General features: G+C 41.4%; 1 protein-coding gene across 2 annotated transcripts in view; it reads right to left on the bottom strand.

Moving 5' to 3' along the window:
- Positions 1 to 19,511, bottom strand: part of MLLT3 (MLLT3 super elongation complex subunit) — a 114,353-nt gene extending 94,842 nt beyond the window's left edge. For both annotated transcript variants that reach the window (XM_065740614.1, XM_065740616.1), the window contains exons 1-2: positions 19,280 to 19,511; positions 18,865 to 19,045 (exon numbers count right to left, since the gene is read on the bottom strand). In XM_065740614.1, coding sequence (XP_065596686.1) covers positions 18,865 to 19,045; positions 19,280 to 19,291 — 193 coding nt within the window. In that variant the 5' untranslated portion in view covers positions 19,292 to 19,511. The remainder of the gene's footprint in view (positions 1 to 18,864; positions 19,046 to 19,279) is intronic.
- Positions 19,512 to 19,864: the final 353 nt, after the last annotated feature.

Genomic DNA, 19,864 nt, shown 5'->3' with positions numbered 1-19,864 from the left:
AGTCAGAATTTTGTATTTAGATAAGGACAGACTTTCAAATGTAAGTTCACAGGAACTTAAATTCTGGTACAAACATTTTGGTATACCATAAAGAATCCTACATGCTACCTGTTCTTTAATAATTCAATATATGAATCCTTGTAATGCCTTCTCTGCTAAAAGAAGTTAAGAATCTTCTAAAGTCTTAACTGCTAAGGGTGACCTTTGGCAACCCCAGACCCTAGAGGTAAGAGAGCCTGAGAAAGGAAGGATTTTGAGGAGGATCTGGTTTGAGATCACCTAGGCAAACTCAACACACACAGATCCATGGTTCTCAAAGGACTGCACCCATGGATGCTGAGGAATTTGGCAGAAGAGACTGTCAAACCACCTTCTACCACCTGTGAAAGATCACGGAGAATGGGAGAGGTGCCTGAAGACTGGAGGACACCCAATATCACTCCTGCCTTCAAAAAGGGCAAGAAGGACCCAGGAATCATAGAATCATCAAGACTGGAAAAAAGGAAAAACCTCCAAGATCATCTAGCCCAACTGTCCCCCTATCACCCATATTTCCTCATCACCTAAGCTCCTTAAAATCTAAACTTTTCTTCAACACCTCCAGGGACAGTGACTAAGCCACCTCCCTGAGCATTCTGTTCCAGCTCCTGACCACTCTTCCAGAGACAAAATTTTCCTAATATCCAAGCTGAACCTCCCCTGGAGCAACTTGAAGCCATTCTCTCTAGTCCTATCACTAGTTATGCAGGAGAAGAGGCTGACTGCTACCCCGGCATAACCTCCTTTCAGATAGTCATAGAAAGGCATAAAGTCTTCCCTGAACCTCCTCTTCTCTGGACTGCACAATCCCAGTTCCTTCTGCTCCCCATTATATTTGTGCTCTAGATCCTTCCCACAATTTGTTGCCCTTTTCTGGGCACAATCCAGGACCTTAATCTCCCTCTTGTACTGAGGAGCCTAAAACTGAACATATGTTCAGTACACAAGGTATTGCCTCACTGGGGCCAAGTAGAGGGGCATAATCATCTCCCTGCTCCTGCTGGCAACACTGTTTCTTACACAAGCCACAGCTGATTGGTCCCCTAGTCTGTACTGGTAGTTAGGGGTAATTCTTCCCCATATAAAAGATTTGGGGCTTTCACAGGTTTAACTGAATGAGGTTCCTGTTGACTTATACAAGACTGCCCACATCTCTCTGCTGGACAGCACAGAGCCCAGAGATCCTAATCCCAGTTTTGTATTAACTGCAAATTTGCTGTGAGTGCAGGTTGTTCATGAATATGTTCATAAAGATGTTAAATAGTATGGGCCCTTGCAGACTGGTTACTACTTAGATTTTGCACTGCTGAGCACAGCCCAGCGAGCCTGGCAGTTCAACTAGCCATCACAACACTCTACTTTCCATTTAGCTCATTTGTCATTTGACAAGGAGACATAAGACAGTGTTAAAAATCTGATTATGTCATGAAAACAACATCCAGTGTCTTCCCTCCATTCATCCAGAAATCCATCTATCTCATAAGAAGGCTATATGAGGCCAGTCAAAGGATTGCTTTCCTTCATAAATCCACGCTGACTACTTCTAATCACCCTGCTACGTTCTGGAAATTATTTCCAGGACTAATTTGTCATCTCACTTGCTCAGGGGTTGAGGTGAGGCTGACTGTCCTGTAGTTCTCAGGATCCTACATCCTGCTTCTCTTCACAGAATCACAGAATTGTCGGGGTTGGAAGGGACCTCTAGAGATCATCTAGTCCAACCCTCCTACCAAAGCATACTTTTTTTTTTTCCAGTTCTCATGAACCACTCAGCTGCCACTATTCCCAAGATAATCAGCAGCAGCCTCCCAGCAACACAGGCCAGTCTTCTCAACACTCCTAGTCACATCCCATCAGGGCATATCATTTTACTACCTTCAACTTTTTGTTTATATTTGCTACTGTTTTTTACTTGAGGTAACAAATGGAAAACTCATGAAAATTCAGTGCTGATTTTACTTTTAATATAAGAACCTATGTCCTGTATTTCTCCACGTTAACATGTGCTATGTTCTTTTAACCTTACTACACTTTAGGTAATTAAATTTAACAATATACAGCACTCAATTTATTTGGAGTTAGCACATGTGTATTGGTATGTCAACAACTATATTTTAAATATATTAGGTTCTGCCAGCACCTTCAGCCATCAGTACCACAAGCTAACCCTTCACATTCAGTTACCTGAACTTTCCTGGAGGAGATATCTTCCACTAAGTCCAATTATTTTCTAGATCCAGAAAGTTATGACATAATAAGCATGGACATTTTTCGTTTGAGCTACAGTATTTTAATTGAAAAGCCTAAATCAATTTCATAGACAAATAAATGGCCACCTGTTTAGAGAAAAGTCTTTATCAACAGAAGAATCATGCTATACTGGTATATGCTGGTATAGTACCAGTAGTGTAATCTTCAAATATTTCAGTAATAAAAAATGCATTTTTATCATAACTGTCCCCAAAGCACTTCCAAACAGTGCAAAGTTGGATTCAAGAGGAAATAAAACTGGCTGAGAAAATGTATTACATTAAAAAATTGTATTATCTTAGCTTTATTCCAAAAATCAAACTGCTTTATATCACACTGATAAATACTGCTTCACATTCAATTCATAAATTCAATAATAAAGGGAAAAACAAAAACAAACAAAAAAAAACCACAGGATTTTGTCCTGCAGTCACTTCCCAAGCATGCAGAATAGGGAAAATATAAATCTCCTTGTGAAGTCATAACATAAAAAATGATGTTCTCATTAAAAAGAAGCACACAAGAGGTTTCCCTCATGACACTTATCTTAAATCTTAAGATGAATGAATTTGCACCATATGGTTTTGTTCCCCAGTACTTTATTCTACAAGAGGTCAATTTTATTACGTCAGCAGTAGGCACTGTTTGTAAAACAGGTAATAATCCTAAACCTAAGTAACTACCAGCTGAAACAAATTGGAACATCACAGGAGAACCTCCATGGCAATGCCTGTAGGTAGCTGCAGTAGCTTTTGCCTCTTCCATTAGAAGAGTTAATAAGGAGCTACACCTGTAGACACAAATCAAGGAATCCTACCTATGCTTAGATAGTTAATTCTGTTCACCTACCTCAGAAGGAAAAACGCTAACCCTGAAGCTCCAGTCTCCCTACTTTACTGGTAAGTCTGTTCATCACTTTTCCACATGCTTCTCCTGAGCACAGGGCTGTTGAGAAATGCACACAGTACACCTTCCCTCCAGAGGATAAAAAGAGAAGTAATAGCAAACCCGAGATTTATTATATGTGCTTTTATAAAAATAAATAAGATGAGGGATTTTGAAAAATAAGTCAATTCTTTAAGACAGCAAATATTTACAAAAAGTATCTAAAATTCAAGAACTGAAAGACCATCACGGGCTAACTAACATCTGTAAAATGCCCACGTTTTGACAACCAACAGCCTTTCCACCCGATTGATCAGTTGGTACTCTTGTCAGTTCTAAGGCCATGAATTCTCAATGTGTCTGTGAGCTTGATAAGCAGTTCTACATTGCACGTTACATTTTTGGAGTCCAATAGATTTGTTTCCATCAATGCCCTACAATGAAAATTACTAACATTAAATAGACTTTTTTGAAAAGAAGAAAACACCTGCATCAGGCTGCATTCACATCACTATAGTCACACAATAAGCTAGTTGATAATTCTCACCAAGAAGTTGCCAGACATGACAATTGAAAAGCTTTCTCATCTTCCAACCTGCCTAAATGGAACACCACTGTATCCCATACTTACACATTAGGTCAGTCCTGATGTCACAAGAACTCTCCACGGCTGACTCCGAAATGACATCACACATTACTATCTTTTGGACACCAATGGCCTGGGAGCAAGCAAGAACAGAAAGCAGTGGACTTTTCTAACTGTTAAAATGCATACAGAAGATCACATGCAGCTTTACTAGTGAGAAAGCATTCCCAAGCTTGTGGAATAGAAAGTCAAGCCTTGTGGGTTTTGAACCAGTAGGTACAAAAACATATACAGTAATTAGCTACCACTCCACATTTTCCTGGTAACATCTGGTTTTTGCCAAGCAACTGTCAGGAGTCTTCAGCTTTTCGTGAAGAAGTGGTGACTGCAGTACTCCAACCCATCCAAGTCCCATCACTACCAACAGTGTAAAAGAAACACTCCAGTATTCCCTAACATTTCTTCCTGGATTTGGATTATGGAAGAACTGGATTCAGTATTATGGAAGAAACACTAGATGTGTCTGATATGGTATAACAAGTCCTGGAAGCAGCACTAGAAATCCTACACTTAATGTGTTGCAGATTCAGGACCAACATATTTGATTTGCTTTCTTCAATCTGCAAAAATAAAGCAAGCAATACAGCCTGAGGAACCTAATTAAAAACAAAAACAAAAACAACTTGTCAGCAACAAAAAGCCTCTCAGCTTCAGATATCTACAAAACATAGGCTTCTAGTATGAGTTAAGTAATAAATCAACAATAAAAACATTTACTACCAGAAATAAAAAGTTTATATTGTTTTTATGAAGCCAGGGCTGTACCCTAAGCATGAATTAACATAGGAAAAATGAACACCTAATTTAGCTTTAGTATGGATCAATTCCACTGTAGAAAGTGTTAAAAGTTATAGCTTCATTATATTACTATATATTTGTAGTGAGATAAAGCTTGAGCCAGTGCTGGCCTCCTGTGTTTATGCTTAGAAATTAACATTTAAAGAAAAACTATAGAATCAAACAATCATAGAACAGAATCACAGAATACTCTGAGTTTGAAGAGACACACATATATCAAAAGGCCCAACTCTTAGCTCCATACAGCACCACCCAAAATTCAAGGCATATTTCTGAGTGGTATCCAAATGCTTTTTCAACACCAGCATGCTCAGTGCCATGACCACTGCCCTGGGAAGCCAGTTCCACCGTCTGACCACCCACTTACTGAAGGGTGGTCTCCCCACCCAGAACTGCAACTTCATCCATTACTCTCAGTTCCAACAGCTTGCATTCAGTTAACCTTAATCAAAAACAGACCAAATCAAAAGTGAAGAAGTCATTTAATTACAACCCATCCTGAGGAGAGAGACCAAGGTGGGTTTGTTTTTTGTTTTGTTTTTTGATTTTTGTTTTGTAAAACACAGACAGAGGATGCATTTTGTTTTAAACATGGTATCCTCCCTCATTTGACTTCAAGTCAAAAGCAGAAGTCCTGTACTTCCTTCCAAATCTCAACCACCCATTCCCATCTCTCCCATTTTCACTGGATGCCTGTAGTGCTACAGACACTTCAGCCCACAGACCCAACAGAAAATGACTTCTAGAGTTCAGAAACAGAAGTGGTTGGAAGGACTTGAAAGTTGCTTTACATTGAATGAAGGTCCAGATCATACCACTGTCATGTGAAAAGCAGCAGCAGTCCACATACAGAAGAGCACGGCCATAGACAAGTAGGAAGAGGACAATAAAACTCTTAATGAAGAGGTACTGAGCTGCTGCAGAAAAGCAAACCTTTAGCCTTAGCTAAGGCAGGGTAAGATTAGTTATATGGGAATTCAGCTTGGTAGGTAAGCTCACAACCTGCACTTTTTACAATGTATCTTGTTTTATAGATGTTTCAAAGAAACGTTCCTTTTTGCTATAAACTTTACACAGGAAATAGCAGCATGGCTGTAGCACTTCAGAAAGGATGGTATAAACAAAAGCTCTTGTAATGATCCATTACCATTTAAAGCTTCTCAGGTACTCGAAGCTCAGAATAAGAACAGATGCACGTTGTATTTTTTCCCTGAGAACTACACTGTGTGTATAACACACTAGCAAATGAAAAATAAAACTTCTCTAGGTGTCTCATCTAGTGCACTGAGACTAAAATAACCAGAAGTGAGTTTTAGGAGCTGACAACAAGGATGTTACTAAACAGAATATTTATAAAGGCACTTCACCTACTAAGTGCTGTGCACAGCTCCTTGGCCCCCTTTATGCAATGAAGAAAGAGGCAAACTACAACTGCTAACTGCAGGAGAAGTACTTCTTCTCTGGAGGACTTCATGCAGTTCAGAGATGCCCCTAACCAGAATAAACATCACTAGCATCTAATTGAAATCTTTTTCAGGGCACAATCCAACTAAGATATCAAACAAACACATTAGTAGGAAGTTGCTGGAAGTCAAATGACTATAGCCATGCCATAGACAGAAAGTCTCTTCATATTTCAGTCAATTTTTGTACACTAAAAATGTACAAATTTCAAGACGAGGAACGCTGATGCCCTGATGCCCCCGTATTTGCAGAGTACTACATCACAGTGCAACTGCATTTGTTACTTTCACAAACTAGATGCAGTTCCATGTCTTTTTAGATTCATATTCAGACATTGTGTCAGGCTGTCCTACCTGAACCCAAAGCCACTGCCTATTCACATCTCTTTAAATGCTGCTTTAAACTAAGGAAAGAAGGTTTGCCAGCGCTTGCCATTACCACAAGCAAAGGAACAGTATTGCAGAGAACACTTCTCTGTATCACTACCCTAAACATGGTACTGGTTAACTCCTCAAACACACCTATGGCAAACCCATCCGGGCTGCTGCTCAGTACAAAGATCCTCCTGCCTGGGTAAAGAGCATGGTTCAAAAAGCAAGTCACATACACGCTCTCATTTCCAAGAATTGGGCCACTGAAGAACACCAAAACAATCAGAAAATGAGTCAGGATTGAAGTGGCCCCAATAATTCTAGACTGGAACACAAAGGTAAATTATTTCTAGGTTGTGACTCCTCAAGCTATTGAGGTACTAATCAGTTCAGGATCAAGGGGTGGACTTGACCATGGACATCCTTTGCACAGGTCTTCCATAATTGCAGCACATTTCACATGTAAGCAAGAAAAGAAGATAAAGCCTCCCTGGTATGGAAGACCTAGGTACACATGGTGAGTGTGGTACAGAATGATGGAGAATTTCTACATGTACCTCAAGTGGATTTGATTTGAGCTGAAACTATCCAATTACTTGAGTTCCTAAATGCCATCATTACCATAGTTGTTATACATCATATCAGTGACATTACAGTAATGCACAACACAGTGGTACCAACAATAAATCTTGATGGAACCAGGACAGTGTAGCAATGATGAGACCAAAGCAAGCTTCAGCATTTCACAATCCAGCACCACACATCATCTCTTCTCTCTGGAAGGTCCATGATGATAAAGGGAGCCCCAAATCAAGGATTTTTAGGATGTCAGCAGACATTTTAAAGGGACAGTCCAGAGACTAAGGGAATTATATCTCTGCATGTATCAAAGGACAGGAAGAATGATTAACTGGCAAGCAGTGGAAATTTTAAGACCTAAGTATAATGGAGATGAATAAAGTGTCTTCCAAACCATTCTGTGACTGGCTAGACATCAGACTGTTAGTGATGAGCAACTGCATTGTGAATCACCTGCTTGTTTACTCTTTTTTGCTGCTTTGGGGCTAGTTTTTTTTTTTTTCTATTCCTCCCACTCCCTCCCTGTTTATTTTTTCTCCTTTTATTTCCTATTTAATTGTCTCAGCCTAAAAGTTCTTTTATTTTTCTCACCCATTCCATCCCCCATCCCACTGCAAGACTAGCAAATAAACAGTTCTGTAGTGCCTAGCCACTTGTCAGTTTAAACTATAACGCTGGGGTAACACAATACAGTTAACAGAGATCGAAGGCAAATAAACATAAGCTGCTGTCACCAGATGCATATCAACACACTGGAAAGCAACAGAAACTCAAAAACTCATTTAAGGGGACCCAGTGCTTCTTCGTCACTCTAATTTTGTTTTGTTTTGCTTGTTTTAAGTATGATTGCCAACATCTCCAGGCTGTCTTCTCCAAGCAACTGAGAAAGAGTTCTACTACACTTTCCAGTTTTTAAGCTTAACTGCTCAGACTTGAATTGTACTACTCTGGAGTAAGGTTTTTCAGAAGATGGCAAGGGCATCATATACATACTCACGACATAATATGACTTCTTTCTAGTTTTCCAGTCTTAATGTCACTTAGACAACTTACTCCAACTACAGCGTAAGTTTCCATGAATTTGCTCTTCTGATTACTTAGCAATTAAGTCCTTTTTATTCTGCGTGTTTATGTGCTTTTGTACTACAAGAACGAATGCAGTTTCACAGAACACATACAGTATTACATCTTCTTAAAGTAGACAGAGCCTCATTAACTTCACTTCAATAAAAAGTTTCCTAAACTGTTTCCTTCTTGTTCCTTTGAGAAATCAGAGACGCAATTTTCATTTACAATTTAGTTCCTGTTTCCAAAAATACCCATTCAATTTTTTTTCCTTTTTAAATGGTGGAGATAAATGGCACCAAACTGTCAAATCACAGCTATTTTCTGTGCTACCTATACAAATAGGTCTGACTTCTGTCAAGCCATAAAACAATTATGGCTGAATTCCTTTAGCCCTTTGATATCCCAGCTTGACTGCAGAACTTCAAAGCCATCGTGAGGAAATGCTAAAATCTAACTTCAAAAAGACAGAGTGCAGATGAAACAGCAATTCCTGGACATTCTAACAGGAACACATCAAAATCCTGACATCGGGATAATCATATTTGAAAGGAAAGTTGTTCAAATTTTCCTCTGGCTCAGTAAGGAAATCTATACACCATGTCATTTTCCTGAGCCTTGCATCATCCCCATCAGTTAAAAACTACTAGTTGCGTTTGAAGAGAAAAATTCTCTGCCTCATTAAAGTACAATGTAATAAGATGTGAACTGTAATACATCTGTTTGAGTATTTAAGTACCAGCCAGAGTTGATTATTCCTTTAATCCAAATAAGAAAACTATTCTAAGTTTGTTTCCTCACATCAGTACTCTAAGATGACTTAATTACAGGGAGCGGGCGACATACAGCAACAGTTTAAGTCAACACTGCTTCACTGAAAGCAGAGACTGAGACGACTGGAGAAAGCTGAGGGAAAACATACCGCATCTGTTTTTGATTCCCTAATATTTATTGGCAAGTTTAGAAGCCCATTTTCAAGTTTTAGCATTCTTCTCACCTTCTCTGGTGTGAAAAGACAAGGAAAGGAATGGGGAATAATCATAAACAGTAAAGGGAATAAGCAAAACTACCTAGTTGTGCAGAAGTGAAAGTATTATTTCCAATTACAATATTGCCAGTAATAAATTAGAAATGCACTGGAAGTCCACTATGACATGTACCTGAAGTTTTGAACAGGCTTCCACAGGAAGACTAAAAACTTTTTTAACCTGTTATGAGAAGACCACACAAACTGCTAGGTCAGAATGCACCTCCACATTTGTCCCTTTTTTTTTTCCCCCTCAGCAGTGAGTGAAATCATAGGTAAAACAGCTGCTGCATAAAGTTAATAGCATCCTGTGAAAAGATTTAATTTTAGGTTTAATTCTTCCTTTTAGGAGCAAAGGAAAACCTGACAGTCACTAGCATGGGAAAGAGTTGTTTCAAAAGGTCATTGTGGAAATGAAAACAAAGGAATAACCTGTAATCCATGTCTTTTCCTGATTTTCCCCTCCGTTCTTTCAAGGCTCTTTTGAAGAAGCGGACTTCCCATGATCATGCAGAGTTTTGCCGAATTTTTATAAGTCCACTATTTCCAACTTTGGCAAGAAAAAGAGTTGCCTTTGAACCATGGCTATGTGATTAAAAGCTTTTGTGTTTTGTACTTACTCTATGACTAATTTGCAGTTAAGCTGGTGAGACACCACACTGCCTTTGTGAAAATACATTATTAGAAAAGCAGTTCAGAGACTCAAGATTAATGGAAAGTACAACAGGCTGCACAAAATGTTTGAATGAAGATAACCCTGCCTGGAAAGCAGGAGGCAGAAGGTTAAGTAAGCCACACCTTCAGTGCCCCATTGCATGACAACCTTTGTTTGCTTCACTGTTTTTCATGCAAAGATACATATGCCAGTTTTCTTTTATTGAATAATATTATTTTCAAATAAGTAATGTGCCAGACATTTTCAGCAGAGTTTAGATTAAGTGACTGATGCCTGAAGGCAAACACACTGACCTAATCACTGCATTAAATTCCAAAACACTTACGGTTCAAGACAGAAAAAAAAACAGGCTGTTAAGCTTCTAACACTACAATAAATATGAACATATTTATGGACTATATGGTAATTATACAGCTAAACCTGAACATTTACATATTGAATGCATAACTCAAAGGACAAACAAAAAGCAGTGATCAAGACTTTCAATCAAGAAGTTACTGTTAACTAGACTTCAGGTCAGAACACAAGGGAAAAATCAGAAACCAAAATGTAAAATCTCAGTAGTCTAGATACAAACTGACAACTTCCCAGATTTAAGCCATTCGCAAACAAAAGAGAAACCTTTTAAACATTTCACCTGAAGTCAGTAGAAAATTTGGAGTGTATAATTAAAATATCGATCTACAAGTACCTTGGTTAGCACTCCAGTTTCTGTAAACTTGCAGTTCAACCATTTAATATAGAAATCTCCACGAAAGCCAGTACTAGTAGAGAAGTACAACTAAGCAGCTTTAGTTCCAGAACTCACAAAATCTGCAGCCATTGTTGAACTTCATTTTTACAAGACCAAGAATTCAAGGAAGTAACCTAATGCAGTTCTGCTCCATAGAAACCATATTGTTTTTATTTAGTTTCCAGGCAGTGGAAAGGTTAATGAAAACAAAATTATCGCACAGTTTATTTGATAATCTCCATTTATGTCAATATTAATTTACACTCTCATGTACTTTCAATGGAGACACTGTTTGTTTGGAAATAATTTTTTAAGTAAAAAATAAACTTCCTATTCTGTACCCCAAAAATGTGCTCAACATTTAACAAAAAAAGCCTGAAGTAAATTCCAAAATATTTGATGACTACCATTTTAAGAACTGAATACCATTTTGAATAACACTTCCAGGTTTCCCAAAGCAGAGGCATTTAAACACAGTAGGTGTAAAAACTTGGACTGTTGGACAGCTACAGAATCCACTCAAAAATATGGTCAGTATTTGTCAAAAGTGTATGCATGTTTGTTTGAATTTCTTGTGGGTTTCTGAAATTCATCACCCCATTAAAATTGTTTGGGCGCTGCTTGTCTGAGCAACAAAACTGCAGTAATCAGATTCATGCAGGATCTCATTACAAGAAGCTTCCCGCAGAAGCATTAAGACCACAGGTCCAGCTTCCCTGGAGTTACTTCTCACCTCCTAGGGTGCCCTGAAATAAAACCTACTTCCCTGCTAGGGGCAAATGAGATCCAATGCTATCTGTGCTGTGTTAATGATGGATAGATAGGGCAACTCTCACGTCCACCCACACAGTAGCAGAGTGGTGCTATGACAGTTCAGCAATGCCTGCAGAAGCAAACAATCAGCTGTACTGTTGCCGGGCTACTTTATTTGATTTATATTCAGGGTTTGCTCTTAGTGTATTTACATGTCTGCCAAAGGTCCACAAAGAACTTGCAGTCACTTTGTAGTGATGCAAGTGAAAATACCTTGCAGCATTTGTTACAGTCAGCTACGAGCAGTTTCCTATATTAAAATAACACACATCTATGGTAGTGTTATGGGGAAGACTTGCTCTAAAGAATATTAGAAGCCAGTCACCTGATAAGAAATGATGCTAGTTCAGTAAATAGAAATGCTGTCTGTAGTGGTGCTGCCTTTTCATACTTGGAAACAGGAGACAAACAAGGCTAATCCCACAAGGCACGGAATACATTTAGGGGCTCTAGTTGCCTTTTTATTAAGCAAGGAAGTGCTTACAAACCAGTTATCACACCAAGACCAAACTTAAAAGAAATTCTTTATAGACTGAGAAGCCAAATTCTCTAGAGTATCTTAATTCTTCAGACAATAAGGACACCCAATCGCATTATTCTATTGTTGCCTCTGCTAGCCCGTTTCAAACTAGTTACTGAGCAGACTACAAGTTGCAGGTAAAATCCTTTTTGCTGAGAAGACATCACAGTAATGTTTTGCAGAACTTAGATAATACCTGGCTCAACACAAAGGTGTATATTTACAAACGTTGTACTTCCTGTTCTGAAGTATTTGCTAGGTTTAAGTGGGATCCTTCATAATACACAGGTTCACAGAAACCACAAACTTTAAAAAGACACTCAATAGTGAAGAGTAACAACCAGGCAAAGAATTAGCACTTTGATTGTCAAAGGGATTCAAGTGCAAGTGAGCACACACTGTGCACATATCCTGCATATTAGTAGTGTCTCAAATGCCTGTGCGGCCTTCTGATAATAAAAGACATCAGATGAGTGGTGGCTGAAAACAGCTAGATGTAGGATTTCACTGAAAACAATGAAACTGTGCATATCGTTGCCTGCTTACTTCCCCAGGTTCACCCTTCAAAATACTGCAGTGACAGCTTAAAATTGCAAGAGCATGCTGTTCAATTTAGAAGTGCTTTTAGTAAAACATGATGCCAGTGCTTTGACCGCTTTGGAACAGCACGCTGTAAATGGCTTTTATCAAGTACTTCAGTAACACAGTCACCTGGAGATTACATTATGTAAGACTGAATGTGCAAAGACTATTAAGTTTTGGTCCAATACCAAATATCAAGATTTACCTGTTTAAGAGGCTAACACTTACTAAGCAAAATTCACCAATAAGACTTTGCCCTCTTCCAACAGAAAAGCTCCTCTGAGTTATCACAAACATTTTCAGATCTGCCCCACTTTCCACATGTGGCAGAAAGCTCCAAAGTTCCCAGCCTCCAGTTAGTGACATTAAAGTGGTTCTGTCTCAATTGATTCTCAAAATTATTCCTTTCTGGATTAGCAATTGAAAGGTAAGATAATGCTTCCCTCTAAATATACAAAGAAAGTCCTCAATTTCCCTCACAAGTCTACCAACACAGAACACCTCAGCTAAAATCCCTTGTTTAAAGTGACACACTATGTCCAATTACTTCTGTTCAGAACAGGCAAAATAATAGCACCTCACTGAGTTAGGTGGAGTTTTTTCCCCCACGTATAAGCTGTAGAAAAACACCCACAAATTTTAAATTTAGTCTTACTACAAACGGCTCAGCATCTTAACAGTCAGCAAAATTTAATCCACCCCACATTCCTTACTCAGTTTTGATTTTTCTTTCCAATGAATAATAATGCAGTTTTCACTATAACGTCACCCATCATAACCACCTGGAAAAAGAAATACATGTCTTAATATTTACCCTCATGAAGGTTCCGTATGAAAAACACATATACTCTACCCTGAAGACATGCTGTTGTTTATGTGAAACTATGGACAGAATGCTGGGGGTGATATGTATCAATTGCCTGTTTACAACCACTGAAACTAGGTCTGTGCCTGAAAGAAGCCACACTGCCTGTCAGTGAGGAGTGGCAGCAGTGCTACAGCAGGCCTGGTCCAGCACCAGCAGTGAAGGCACAGACCACAAGTACTCTGCATAGGGGCAGCAGCACTAATTGGCTGATGAAATAAAGTTCCCGATGATTGAGCCTGCTAGCAACAGACTTATCTGATAACATGGCTTAAAAAAAAACAAAGCAAACAAACAAAAAAAAAAACCAACCAACAACACACCAAAAAAAAAAAAAAAGCACATTAGAAGGAAGCAAAAGTTTTGTTTAAAGAAAAGTTTAAAACCAGCAACGTTATGTTTTTTGAAATATTTTGTGAATTGCAGTATTAATATTTCAGCTGTATCTTCAAATAGCAGGCAGGATAAGGCACTTAGAATTAATTTCCCACACAGATTTGAGTACAAATATTTCAAATACCACTCTTCCTCCCCTTCACATGTTAGAAACCACAATGAAAAGCCACGAGAAATATAAAAACAAACAAACAATATTTTCCATGAGAAGCCAAGTACTTCCTCATCCTGCTGTAAAACAATTTTCGTACAAATACACACAAGCCCTAGAATGTGACCGCTACTAACACTTTTAAAATTAAGTTGACATGAGACAAGTTCTATAGGCCTCCACTAGTAACCTAGTTTAATTTCTTAAGGGTTATGAAATCAAAGAGCAAACAGATACAAGTCAGCATGCTCCTCAAATGCGCTCTATGGGAATAATTAAAATGAAAAAAAAAATCTAGCATAAACTAAATACCCTGAGCACAAAAGTGAAAATAAAAACCACAAATCTCTCAATTCAATCACAGTTAAAAATGTGCAAATAAGGGTTATGGAAGTGTAATTTAGTGATGTGTGGTCTTGTTATTCACAAGTACTGTTTCACTGAGGTACTATACAGACTGCATTCACTGAGCAGCAGGTGTGAGGACAGACCATCACACTTCAGTTCTGCCTTTAAACATCCGTTCAACTGAATGCAATGCAAGTTACCCCAGATAGCAAATCATCACTTCTAATAAAGAGGGCCAAACATACGCAGGAGATTTTAAATAAGAAAGGGACCACATGTCTATTTACTTTGAAAAATGTACAACTGTTTTCTATCTAGGAATCAAGTCTATGACACTGCATACTTCCAAATAAAGCATCAACATTGAACATCATGTTTAGAGTCATATCAGAGAAGTAAAATTATTTCTTAGGACAAGGTTTTCCTACACATGTAGTGTGTTATTATCAAAGCCACCAGAACTCAGTGACAGCACTCACGTAATGATGAAACTTGACTGCTCCAGTATGTTCAACAGCTTCTCATTCTCTTTAAGAACACTGCAATGCTCGTGTGATTTATATGGGACTGAATTAAAAACCACACTTGAAAGCACCAATATACTCTCAACACTCTTCAGTCTCTTATTAAAGCAGTAGCTACATCAAATCTTGAGAGTTTCCTGTTAAACAAAACTGTCCACTAGACATCAGAAGCTCCATCTGGCTGCAGCTGAAATCCACTGATAAGCAAATCTGCAGCCAACACTTTTGAAATTAAAAAAAGCAATGCCTGCCATGACACAGTATCAGAGCTGGTACTGTATCAAAACTGCACCTGTAAAATAGAAAGAGAAATTCCCATATATTCATCACAACTGGCAGGCTAGGCTTAGGTAAAATACAGAAAGAAAAAACTGGGAAAAATAAAATAAAATAAAGCTACAATTAACTTCAGTTCTTAGGTTATTTAGGCACATTCCTACTAGAACAGCCATCAGAAAACACTGCCAGTTCCTGAAACTTGGCCATCTATCCACACTAGGTGATACTAAAAAAATTTCAACATGATGGATCCAGAACTTTCATGAAGGGAGATGATTCAGAATAACTCCTCTGACAAACTGTAGGAACAAAATATGAAAAAAATCTATGAAAAGGGAAGGTTGTTTCTACAGGAAAGCAATCACTGACACTTTTTATAGTTGCTATTATGAATTGTTATGATTCACTAGTCTCACGCTACACTACGACAACCCTAACAAAAAAAAAAAGTCAATAACAAATGTAGACTTCCTAAGGATATTATGGCAGAATAATAAGCAGTTCCATTTCCATCACTGAACTCAAGACGGTTTTGTGGTGCAATGTAATACTGTAACCATTGTTTCTCTCAAGACCATAAAGCAAAGCAACATCTTCCACTTTCTAAGCTACAACTTTCAGGTGTCCACGCCTGCATTTTCATTATCAGCACAGAAATACTAGTATTTGTTCACCTCTTTTTAAAAGAGATTTTGTTGGTCAAAATACACCACTAATTAAAGGAAACTAAACCTCTGAGACCATACCATCCCTTACTCAAGTGAAATGCTGCAAGATTAATCCAAGCCAAACTGCTGTTGTGGAGCACCAACATACACCAAATAAAGTGAGGAATAAAGTATTTCGGCTTAGCCTCTGAAGAAAAGAGATATTATCATAGAAGAGCAACAGCTCCTCTCTTTGAAGCAGCTTACTAGCTGCACCAAAACTAACCATAACCCAGTGACAAATGTTGCTCCACAGATGTGCTTTAGTCTTGGGTCACAAAGCACAGGGAACCAGGAAACCAAGAAAAAATGTCTGCGTGCTCCTCTGCGCAAGGACAAACTGAAGCACTTGGTCACCATAAGGCAAAGAACAGAAAACAATGAAACCACTGCCAAGCTCAAGTTTTTAAGGTGAGACACAATGAATGAGGAACAAAACTCCTTCATTAGGTCACTTTAGTTTATACATACACTGCTCTCTGTCAGCCACCACCACTTTCCCATCTTCCCTGCACACACACACCAGCCTTCTCTATGCTCCAGAGGCCAAGTACCATTCCTAGTTGTACTCCCACCTTAAAAATGATGCAATTTCAGCATACTGGACCTTGCTTGCCTCCAGCAACTACTAGAAGAACAAATACATGGGCACACCTTTGTTTGCAAACTCACAGCCAGCCTGCAGCATACCCAAAATCCTGGTACAGGGAGAATAGAGAAACAAAAACAGAGCTGAAGCCAAACTGACATTCAAATAACCAGTCTCATAAACACACAAACCAAGTGTACTGAAAAGCTGCTTCAGAAAATAATTTGTCTCTCCTCCCTTGATGTTCGGAATGACTGCCAAAAATAAAAACTGAGCTGGCAGCAGAAACACATTACAAGCTAATAAAACTTGTGATTGCCTATTCATTTATTATTCTTGAATTGATCCAAGGGCTTAACAAATAGAATTAATGAATTAGAACTTTTCCTAGCAAGAACACATGTTAGAGTGGCCATTCACAGCAATATCCCAGAGACACACAGGCCACTCATCAAGCAGTACAGCATTATGGCTAGTCAGTATTCCAACAGTTAGCTTTGAGTCACATTGTACATTCACTTCTCATTCAGCTCACGGTTCAGGACTCATTTGAGAATATACTACATATCTGCAAATGGTAGGCTAGCAGATAGAAAAGCATCAAAGAGTATAATGACTTCCAAGACAGTGATGGAGAAAAAGCAGCTTGACTTGCACTATCAGCAAACACATTATTCCCATAGAACATGCAAAACCTTCAGCTACGGTGCTGAAGTACACCTGAGGTCAAATCAAACTAGAAGCCCTGACTTATAGAGCAAGAAAACCTAGAACATTTTAGGCAATGATCTCAACTGTATTCGTAAGTTAGAAAAACACACAGTGTTCCCGTTCACAGGGCACACATCAGCACCAGCCTCCTGAACACAAGAAAGCATGCTAGATTCAAACACAGCAGCACCATGCTCCTCGTTTCCAACGTGATTTCAAGGACCTAAAATTTCTGGTGTTTCCCCCAACACACAAGCTCTCCTGCAGCTTCAGGAGGATAAGCAAAGCCTAGAAGCAAGCATGGTGCTCACCATCTGGTCTTGTTGCAACTGGTCCCACCAAAAACAGCATATCCTATGATCTGAGTCATGTGCAGTCACAATATGACAAGTCCCCTCCTGAGCTATATAAGCTGGCATCTTTCCCAGCAGTTGCCACATCATGAAAAAGATGCACATAAATAAAACTCCAAACACTTTTAAACAATAGCTTAAATGACTGCATAGCTAAACTCAGCAGCTGGAGGCACAAAGCATTCACAGAAGCAAACCATGCCATCTTTCACTTGTGTGAATTCTCAAATATATTCTTATTAGCTAGATCCACATCACCCCTAAGCCCTGGCTGCAAAGTCATGTCTCCTGAGGCCAGACAAGAAAAAAAAGAAGAAAAAAAACAACAACAAAGAACAGGTAATAAAAGCAGAGAACGTCATAATCATCAGCTAGGCAGTCACTGGGCTATGAAGTATTAAACCTGCATTCTATCAGTGCTTCCAGTATACCATCCCATCCACTGTGCACAAACAATGCTACCTCGGTTATTTAGGCTACTCATACCCATTTTCAGTTTTTCTTCCAGACTGTTTGGTTCAATCTAAAGCCACGCTTTTCTGTACAAGAAACAGAAGGGAATAGGAAAGAAAGAAAGACCTCACTGTGCAATCTGGGCAATTTATTTCACCAGAAATGTGGCAGCACTGGATATATTCCACTAAAAACTACCCGTGCAGTACCTTTCTGCTTTCACATAGATTCAATAAATGTACTCAGCTTTACAATAACAGAATATAAATCACAGCATATATACTACAAGAGAATCTCAACCTCAAAGCGTTGCATTTCTCACAGCTCGTTTGTTTAAAGGGAACAAAACATCCTTGATGAATGAAAATAATAAATACAAGAAAAACGAAAGAGGTGCCACACTGAACTGAGAAACGTTAAATGGAAATACGCACTTTCACCTTGCCTCAAAAATCTTTCCCGTTTCAACACAGAGACACATCCTGTTCTTTGCTCCCCGAATTCCCGATTCTCCCCCAGGAATCTCCAGGCAGAACGGACTCGTTACGATGTCATTCTAATGGGCGGCGGGAGCTGGAGGTGCCGCTAAAGTCTACCGATCCGACGAAAGATGACTACAAACCATCGCGCCTACGCGAGTGCATAAACCTACCCACAAACAAAGCACCTTCTTTTGTTCGCACCGTTACCTCCGCTAACAGCCACAGCGCTCAGGACACGACCGGATCGGATCCGGAGACAAAAGGCCGCCGCACCTCCCGCACGGGCCCGGGAGCCGCACGCGCTCACCGCTCCGCAACTTTGCATCAAGGCCGGGCGACGGACCGGGGCGGCACAGCTGCGAACCCGCCCTGCCCCGGCGTAAGGGAGCCCGGAGCCCCCCTGACCCGGGTCCGGAGGCGCTCGTCCCGCACTGCCGCAGGTGCGGGCTCGGGGAGGGCGGCCGGCTCCCCCGGCTCCGCGCAGGGCGGCGGGCGGCCCGCGGCGCTGCCGCTTTTGTTCCGCGCTCGGCGGCACCCGCTCGCGGGGACGAGCCTCACCTCTCTTGGGCCTGGGGAAGCTCTCGTGCAGGTGGAAGACGACCTTCTCCACGAAGTGCTGGATGTTGCTGTGCTCGGGCCCGCGGACGAACACCATCCAGTCGTGGGTGAAGCCCTCTACGGTGGGTTTCTTCCTGACCTGGGCTCGGTGACCCAGCTCCAGCTTCACCTGAACGGCGCACTGCGGGGACAGGCGGCGGGCGGTCAGCGCCGGGCGGGCGGCCGAGGACGCGCACCCCGAAAGCCGAGCCCGCCCCGCGGGCACCACCCGGGGCAGCGACGGGAGCCGCTTGGCGGTGGCGGCACGGACCCGCTCCCCGCGCCCGGGGATGCCGCGCGCCCCGAGCAGCGGCAGACGGGAGCCCGAAACGGAGAAGAAGGAGGGGAACCGAGGAGAAGCGGGCCGGGCACTCACCGCGCTGGCCATGCCTGGGGCGCCGGCTCCGCTGGGCGCTCGCCACGGCCCCCGCCCCCACCCCGCGGCGCTAATTCATGGAGATGAAGGCGCAGAGGCGGCCGCGCAGGGCGGCAGCGGTGGGAGTGCAGCGGGCATCCTCTGCCGACCCGGAGCTGCTCTGCGGCGGCTGCGTCCGCCTCCTCCGCGCCTCGCAGCGCAGCGCACCGACCCTCGGCCGGCCGCGACGGCGGCGCCGGCCCCGCTCTCAGCTCTGGCCCCGGCCCCGCCGGCTGGACGGGCGCCTGCTGCGCATGCGCACAGCCCACCAAGCTGACACCGAGACACAGACATAACAGCGCGCGGAGGGGGCGGGCAACGGTGCGGCGCGGACAGCCAATGGCGCGTGGCGGCGCGGCCGCGAGCCTCCCGCTCGGCCCCGCCCCGCCCCGCCCCGCCCCGCGGCCCTTAAAGGAACAGGTCGGGGAGGGGGTGAGCCCGCCCTGCCCGTGCGGGGGGGAAGGGGGTGGTGTTGGCCGGGCGGGAGCAGGGCGGGAGCGATGCGAGGCTCCGCGCGTTACGGGCCCGCGCGGAGTGCGGCTCCGC

Source organism: Cyrtonyx montezumae, unplaced genomic scaffold, assembly GCF_038088225.1.
Source record: "Cyrtonyx montezumae isolate F1298 unplaced genomic scaffold, pur_monq_1.0 scaffold_29, whole genome shotgun sequence".
In the NCBI taxonomy this organism is placed as follows: domain Eukaryota; kingdom Metazoa; phylum Chordata; class Aves; order Galliformes; family Odontophoridae; genus Cyrtonyx; species Cyrtonyx montezumae.
The sequence above is the reverse complement of the archived record's forward strand: the minus strand, read 5'-3'. Positions and strand labels throughout refer to the sequence as shown.